Below are 9,023 nucleotides of genomic sequence, written 5' to 3' on the forward strand. Positions count from 1 at the left end.
CGATTGTAACACGAGTCTTCACTAAACCACTATTACTATAAACGACAAAGAATCTCTTTCTAAAATGAACCGTATCATAGGTTGTGGACTAGCTCCAAAGGAATCATTCTATTCCATAGAACTCAATAGGAATTGTCCTATGCAAATATAAGATTAACATCTTAAAATTCCTTACATACCTATATATAATTTCTTATAAAAGGGGAGGATTAGAAGTGATAATTAGTCAAAATATGTTTTGATAATTTTTTCTTTACATCAATGGTTCAAAAGCCTTATTGCTCAATCTAAACACTTGTCATCAAGCACTTAAGTTGTTAAGAACATGACAATGTTAAATTGGTAAATTAATTTGCTAGACCAAATACCACAATAGAGTTCATCCCTGTGAAGGATTAACTAGGAATTTATATGAAGATAAGTCTTCATCAAGTAGAAATTCTTGAAGTCAGTGGGAGCAACAAGAAGTAAAGTACCTATCTTAATTGTTAAGGATAGAACTAGGCTCGAAAGATAAAGTGTTAGACACTAAAATAGAGACAAACTCCAAATAAGTAAAGATCTAGGAAGTTGGTCGTGTGACTCCAACATATTCCTTCCTGAATATCTATGACATTGACATTGCATTCTTGCCAATTACCACATCATGAGTATTTGATACAAATTTATGGATTTCGTCATGATATTTGGCATTATCGTGTGACGACTAGCAAGAATAAATTCAGAAATTTACATGAATGGAACTAGGGTAGCTGCCATTTCATCCATGGACATATAAGTGTTATAGTGTACTCATTTTAGTTTTGTATTTAGAAATGTACCTCAATAATTGTTATGATGTACAGTAACTCTAAATAAGAATATAATTCAAGTTTTTGTAGAAAACCGCAAAAGGGTTTCTCTATTATGCAATTAAAACAAGTGTTAGTGTTATGCCCTAACCTACCACGATTAAGTTTATGATGAGACTATACAAATCAAAATAATTATATTCAAACTAGAAATAAAATGTCATATATACAAGACTCAAGTTGGTGACCCGAATCCTTTCTCAATTCTCGATTGAAAATCATATTTAGACACTAGTTTTGACTAGTCTTCCAAACCATTTGATTGGGAATCTTGTGGTGTATGTGAATCTTGTATTCAAAGCAAGTTAATTCATGACTTTTTCTGGAAAAGGATTATGAAAGAGCAAGATATTTGCCCAATCTACACTTTGAAGTGTATGGTCGAATACAATTTTAATCATAAAAAAGGTTATTACTTCTTGATCTCTTTTACCAACGAACTAGGTAAATACTTGATATCCACTTAATGGGGTAAAAAGAGAAATTCTTTTAATAAGTTCAATGAATGTTTAAAAAGTATCAAAACCTACATATTATAGTATCAAAGTATTATTACTTTGTTAAAATGGGGAACAATAAAGTGATGACTTTTATCTGCACCAAAAGAGTGTGATATCGTATCGGAAGTTCACTTTCATTATGATATGATTCAATCTTTATATTACAGTTGGAGGTAGTTTCTGTTATAAAATTTGTCTGGCATTTAAATTTTCCACTAAAATAAAACATGATTAAAGCAATCATCTACTTTTCATGTGAGATATGGTTAGGCATGGTATCTAAATTGTAGCTTGTTTCGATAGTAAACATGTGCTCATTTTTTCTACAAGATCACGAGAATGAAGGGTTTGTGGCTCGTGATGCTGTCTATTAAGAAAAGAGGATTATTTCTTAAAGGCAGAGTGGGAGAAAATGTTCAAAAGCCACAAACTGAAAATAAGACATAGGAAGATGTTTCTTCTTGGTCAAAATCAGTAATTATTTCTTCGAAATCTAAAGTGGACAGGAGTCATGTTATTTTTTGAAAGTAACAAACCTGTAAATTATTAAGATGCTTTATCTAGTTTCAACTCCGCAAAAGTCCGAAATGAGCATAAACATGAAAATATTTATTTAGCTTGGTTGGTTGGTGACAAAGGGTTTTGCACGCAACAACAACGCCTCATTGAATTCGGATATGATTTAACAGTTGGATTTTAAAATAATCTTGCATCAGTTTTTGAAAATCGCAACTATCCTAACGCAGGTGTAGACACCTCAAAATGTCTACCTAGCCTTAAGAGTACCCGATGATGAGGCTAATATTTAATGACCAAATGAAAATTGACATCACTAGTAGAAAAACCCCCTACGATGGCGGTTATAAAAGACCTTTTGTGGCGGTTTTTAGAGATTTAGGGTCCGTCGTTTATCACGGCGTCGTATAAACTTTACGGCGGTTGTAAGCGGTTGTTGAACCGTCGCAATAGCTCTCCTACAATGGCGGTTATAAATAAAAACCGCCACCATAGTTTTACTTAAAACGACGGTTGTTGGTAAAGAAACGCCACTCTAGGTTTTTCAATAAGAACATTATAACACAAAACCGCCACTAAAAGTTACTTATAACGTCGGTTGTAGAGATAATAGGTAAAGAACAGCCATCAAAAGCGGACTAATTTTCGTAATATAGGGTAAAATAGTTGACCCTTTGACGGCGTTTTTATGGAAACCGTCATAATACGTCAATATATGTTTTCATAGTAATAAATATTTGATACCAAGATATCAACAACGCCTCCACATAAATTTGATAATTCCGAATATTATAGATGAACAACTAAGACCATAAATAGAAATGCAACAACCAAAATAATATTCTAAACAATACAAGTCTAATAAACTTACATCGATCATAACCTCATCCAACAGATTAATGAAACTCCCAATTACACTCGTAAAAATAACGTACAATTTCCGACAACTCTTATATATACAATACCAGTTTGCACACCCCAATTTTCATATAAAGCTTCCGCACAACTACAAACAGGCAGCTCACACCATGGCCTGCTCGCCGCATCTCCTCCAAGCATCATCACCGTCAATCGAGCTGATCTTCGTAGCGCACCAGCAGTAACACCATCACGAGCTACATGACTTTATCACAGTACGACTGTATCAGTACCGCTTGAATTTCAGCCTGCTTAATTTGAGAAATGCCTTTCTGATCAGAAAACAACTCACAAATTTGTCTAGGGAAAGGGAAATGGGAGTTCAAGGATGGACAAGTTGTTTAGGGAAAGGAAAATGGGAGTTGAGCAATGATATGGAAAAAGGTGATAAGAAAACTAAAAAGTCATTAAGCCACTCTAGCAATCCCATTATCAATCTAAGTTCATGGATGGACAAGTTGTGCATGCAAACTATCCAAGTCACAAGGAAAGTTGAGAAACTTACTTGACATAATAAAAAACACGGCAGCGAAAAAGATGGATTGCGCAGGGGAAGATGGCATGCCAAGATCTGACCTCCGAATGAAAACAAGCCGCTCTTGGATAGTAATCTCTTCAAAACAACTGAGAGCACAGAATTTAGAACACACATGGAAAAAAATAACAGCAACTTTACCTTAAAAAGAAGGCAACATCAAACAAACCATAATGTCTCTACTCTAATATTATTATTGGTCTTCATCATTTCTATGTTTATTATTGAACAAACAACTGCACAAGTAAAAAGTACACACACCTGATAGAAGATCTGGATTATATGGCTAAAGTTGCACAAATCGTAACCATTAAGAGCATCGCCCTATTTAAGAAACCAGAAATACCATTAAATCAGCTCAATTTATCACTTAATAGTTATCACTTAATAGTAGGCGCATTTTAAACAAACAAATGAAGATTCTCCTATATAACAAGAACAATTACAATGTCATACACAATGTATATGATCACATAAACCGGTACATAATCGACATGAAATCTTGTATAGCCCCCAGCCTAGACAGAACGGGCAAGGGGTTATGTTGTCTCAACCAAAGTAATCTAACTGTTCACAAATTAGGTAAATCAAACTCTAACTGTAACCTTTTAGTCTATAGACAAGTAACAACAGTGACTTGAACACTGTGGCAGCAACAAAATTTGAACTATCACCCCATTACACAATCCCAAAAACCCATCACAGATCCATCTATAACATCCTCTATTAGTTTGATCATTTCCGCCTCGCCAGTAGAAACAACCACTCATCTCTTTTAAGAAAAATAAGATAAGAAACCAAGCCAATAACTGATACGAACCTAAGGTAATTCAGAGCAGGGACTCTACTTTCCTCGACATTTACTAAATTATCACAAATTATCCAGGGCTCGAAGATGGTGTACAGAACAATATACGAGATAAAAGCATAAGCCAATCTCTCATATCCATGATAACTCAACAAGAACTCCCATTTGACTTACACTCCCGAAATCACCTTCCCCTCTTTTCATTCTCACAATATTTATTTACAGCTGGTTAATTTATTTCAGCAATACAAAGATACATTACAGCATTTTAGAACAAGTTGGCTTTGGCAGTCAAAGGATGTTCTTTACCAATTAAAATCACAACTTCAGTTGTTCTCTATCAATTAAAATACAATATCAGTCAAATTCAATCCACAGATCTTGCAATCAGATAAATTCATAAATTTGAAACCGATTTTTAGAATCAATTTCAAATAGCCTGACAACGAAATACCAACGAAAAATTTCCAAAGTGAGTATCTAATACAATATGACCTCAAAACATATACAAATCTGAAAATCGAATACCTAGATAATGAAATATACCTGAATTCCAAATCGATTGTGATAACAATTGGCGTGTAGGAAACTGATGTTAGCCCCGTCTTGTAGAAGGCCAATGGTACAACCAAAAAGCAAAATTCATTAAACCATCTAAAAAATGGTCAATTGATTGTATTGATGACCGTTGAGGGGTTCCTGCGAGCCTTGGTTGGGGGTGTCAGCCTGTCACGGATGAGGATCAATAATTGGGAAGTTGAGTGTTGAGGGAGATGGGGAATCGGAATAAAAGAGTGGTAGTGTTAGGGTTTAGAGGATCATTGGGAAGTTGAGTGGATCGTATTTATGTCGATGAGTAATAATAAAAATCTTACCCGGCGGTTTTTAAATAAACCTACAACACATTTTTTCACGTCGGTTGTAAATTAAACCGCCACAAACGTCTTATACGACGGTTTTTAAATAAAACCGCCACACACTTTTCACGTCGGTTATAAATTAAAACCGCCACAAAAGCCTTATAGCGGCGGTTTTTAAATAAAACCGCCACAAATAGTTTCCTTTATCACGTCGGTTCTTAAGTAAAACCGTCACCAATACTTTGTTAACTACTTTTTGTGTCGGTTTCTAATAGAACCGCCACAATATCAGCGTCGCGATAGAGGTTTTTTCTACTAGTGCATGTTATATTAACGGCTTTTTACGCTTACTCTTTCGAGGAACCAATGAAATGACATAAAACCACTCATAAACCGTCTATCTCTATTCAACTCTCAAAACTACTTAGAATGGCATAAACCATTTATAAGCCTATATTATCAAGTAAAACTCATTATTAAAAAAATAGGGCATATAATCATATTTCGGTACTCAATACATGCTGGTGAGCAGCTCGAAGCAAGTTACAAAAAATAGAAGAAAAGTGATTTACGGAGTCCACTAATCCTAGTAAAATACCAAAAGCAAAGTAAACAGAGAAAGGGATAAAGATTAAGAAAATAGTGATAGACAAATTCAAGTGGACTAATGACAAACTGAAGAAATACTAGCCCAGCTCTAATTCTGCGGTATAATTGTTCAAGTCTTGTCAAATACCAACCAAGCTACTATATAAATACTCATATCTTTCCAGCTCTTGGGGAACGGACAAAAAATAAGACAGACGAACAAACACAAAACCAGCGATACAAATAATTCCAGGAGAACGAGATCTAATACCGAGAGTCGAGATATACACAAGATCAGATTCATAAATTCTACTTCCACTTACCATCTCAAATACGATCCCAGGTTCAAAATCAAACCATACATAAATTGTCCCAGTTCATATAAGCGCATAAGAGCCGTTAATTTACGACAAAGTCGATCTTTATTCATAGTCAACATCCACATAGGCATGAGGGTACCAGATTCAAATAAGTTTTTCTTTATTGTTTCTTTTCTTTTTATTTAATTCTTTTATTTTGTGTTTTATTTATTTTCTCTATTTATTGTATATAAACTAACCTAGTTTATTTCTCTTTGTATATAATTTGTATCATTTTTCTTATTCTTTTGATAATTTTCGTCAAATATATAATATTACAAATAAATAGTAGAGGCCGTCAGTTTGACGGGCAGTCCGGATGCCTAACACCTTCCCTGACCATACCTTTACCCCTGAATCCGCAGTATTTGGTTTAGGCCGGAGTGACGGATCAGTCCCCATACCAGGGATCAAAAGGGGCCTTTTCCGTTAACTTATTTTTGTATGTTTTTTTATAAAACCGAGTGGCGACTCCATACTAATTATTTACTTATTTTCAAAAAGGAGATTTTTTCAGGGATCTCACAGTGACGACTCCGCTGGGGACTTATTAAGCGGGTAAGACTTGAAATTTATTTATTATATTATATTTTTGATGAAATTTTTTTAATGGGTTCGTTCGTCGTTCACCTGTTAAGTATTTCTTTGCACACCAAGCTTAATTTGCAGGTATTGTCAAGTATTAATTTGCATTCTCTTTGTTTGCTTACTACCTGATTGTAAAAATACTACACTATGAACACACGTTAATCTGCATGTAGTCTCATGTGTCAAGCTAAAGCTTTTCAATTTTCATGTAATTAACCAGTGTGACTTGTTCATATTATTAGAATATATTAATATCCTATATTAATTATTCATATTTTGTATATTATTGTAATTATAGTTAGCATATATTATGGGATCATATCCTCTAAATTAGGATAGTCAACATTAGTCTCCCTAGAATCATGGAATGATTAGAGCTAACTTAGGTATTTGTGTAACTATATAATACGCACTTTGTAACACTAATCTCTCAGGGAATATACTACTTTCATGGTATCAGAAACCCTTTGATCCCCTGCTTCCGCATATCCCCACCAACCTTCTTCCTTATTTTTCTTTCTTCTTCCTCGAGTCCTCCCTGTCACAATGACAAACGACTCCACCTCAAAACCCGGGTTTCACCCCGCTTACTCCGTTTCCAACATCAAAAATTACGTGCAAATTACCCTCGAGACCGAAAATGTCCACTATGCATCTTGGGCCGAGCTCTTCCAAAATACTGCTCGTGCTTTTGATGTCATCGATCACATTGCTCCATCGAAAGACACTGTCATCAACAAGGACGCCACCTGGGATCGTCTCGACGCCATTGTTAAGCAATGGATCTATAGTTCCATTTCCCTCGATCTCCTCCACACCATTCTTGAACCCGGTTCCACGGCTCAAAAAGCGTGGGATCGCCTCAAAGACATTTTTAATGACAACCAAAACTCCCGTGCCGTAATGTTGGAACAACAATTTACGAATATCCATATGGATAATTACCCTAATGTCTCCTCCTACTGTCAGGCTCTCAAGATGATAGCCGATCAGTTAGCTAATGTCGGGGCCCCCGTCTCCGAAACCCGCCTTGTTCTCCAACTTGTGACCCATCTGTCTGATGGCTATGACGGTGTCGCAACCATCATACAGCAGAGCGATCCTCTCCCACCTTTTTACAAAGCCCGCTCCATGCTCACCTTGGAAGAAACCCGACGAGCCAAAACCACCACAGCCTCCACTGATTCGGCCCTTGTAGTCAATCAGTCCTCTTCACCCTCCTCTGATTCAAAACAGACCCAAAACACATCTCAAAATCATGGTAACTCTTCCAACTCAAACAATTACAGAGGCAAAGGTAAAAACAATCGCCATCACTATAAGGGTAAAAACCAAGGCGGAAATGGGTCGCAAAAACAGTCCGGTCGACAACAAGGCTCAGGCACATGGACATGGGTCCCGTACCCACAGTGGCCCGCACAGCAGCAGCAAGGGTGGACGCCTCCACCTTGTCCGTATCCAACTAATTCATGGACTGCACCCTCTAATCGCTCCCCTGGTATTCTCGGACCACGGCCTCAACAGGCCTTTATGGCGCAGCCAACCATGGTCGGACCACCGAACGGAGCCTTCGTGCCCACTGACATAGCAGCTGCAATGCAAACACTTAATCTTCAACAGCCCGATGACAATCTGTACATGGACACCGGAGCGTCGTCGCACATGACCTCTAATAATGGTAATCTCGTTTCTTATTATCTTTTGAGTGGTAATCGACATATAGTAGTCGGTAATGGCAATACGATTCCAATTCGTGGTATTGGTAATACATCCATCCCTTCTCACAATAAGACCCTCACGTTTAAAAATGTACTACATGTTCCTGGCCTTATTAAAAATTTGATATCAGTTAGAAAATTCACCATTGATAATTGTGTATCCGTTGAGTTTGACCCGTACGGTTTTTCTGTGAAGGATCTCAAGACGGGGACGCCGATTATGAGAAGTGATAGCACGGGGGACCTCTACCCTCTCCTACCAGCCAAACCACCAGCCGCCTCCTACCCTCAAGCTCTTACTGCCATTTCGTCCGACACATGGCACGGACGCTTAGGTCATCCCGGTCCTAGTATTTTTAATTCAGTTTGTCATAATAAAGACATTTCTTGTCGCACTCGTAGTTCCGCATCTTTATGTCACTCATGCCAATTAGGCAAGCATGTCAAACAACCATTTCATGAGTCTTTATCTAATACGTTGAGTCCTTTTGATATTTTACATACCGACTTGTGGACATCGCCCGTCGTAAGCACAAATAATCACCGTTACTATATTCTATTTTTAGATGATTTTACCAATTTTTTGTGGACATTTCCACTAGTCCAAAAATCACAGGTTTACGACATCTTTAATAAATTCCACAATATGATACAGACTCAATTCAATTATCGCATCAAGACATTACAATGTGACAACGGACGCGAATTCGACAATTCTCCATTTCATAAATTCTTTTCTACTCATGGCATGCTTTTTCGTTTTTCTTGTCCCCACACCTCCC

The 9,023-nt window shown here is 36.8% G+C and overlaps 1 protein-coding gene and 1 long non-coding RNA gene across 2 annotated transcripts; one reads left to right on the forward strand and one right to left on the reverse strand.

Annotated features, from left to right (window-relative positions):
• Window positions 1-2,618: 2,618 nt before the first annotated feature.
• LOC141633784 (uncharacterized) lies at window positions 2,619-4,940 on the reverse strand. The gene is made up of 4 exons (XR_012538550.1): window positions 4,675-4,940; window positions 3,582-3,644; window positions 3,291-3,398; window positions 2,619-3,033 (listed from the first exon to the last, which is right to left on the reverse strand). It is a non-coding gene; the product is annotated as an uncharacterized LOC141633784 (long non-coding RNA).
• Window positions 4,941-7,069: 2,129 nt separating this feature from the next.
• On the forward strand, window positions 7,070-8,472 carry LOC141631674 (uncharacterized). The gene is made up of 2 exons (XM_074444313.1): window positions 7,070-8,285; window positions 8,438-8,472. Exons 1-2 carry the CDS (start codon window positions 7,070-7,072, stop codon window positions 8,470-8,472), a joined length of 1,251 nt encoding a protein of 416 aa, XP_074300414.1.
• Window positions 8,473-9,023: the final 551 nt, after the last annotated feature.

Source organism: Silene latifolia, chromosome Y (assembly GCF_048544455.1).
Source record: "Silene latifolia isolate original U9 population chromosome Y, ASM4854445v1, whole genome shotgun sequence".
In the NCBI taxonomy this organism is placed as follows: domain Eukaryota; kingdom Viridiplantae; phylum Streptophyta; class Magnoliopsida; order Caryophyllales; family Caryophyllaceae; genus Silene; species Silene latifolia.

What these genes read in the sequence shown, in the direction of transcription:
- LOC141631674 (XM_074444313.1), top strand. Translation starts at nt 7,070, where the DNA reads ATGACAAACGACTCCACCTCAAAACCCGGGTTTCACCCCGCTTACTCC. An exon ending in GATTCCAATTCGTGGTATTG is followed by an intron (nt 8,286 to 8,437) that starts GTAATACATCCA and finishes TTTTCTGTGAAG; the next exon opens with GATCTCAAGACGGGGACGCC.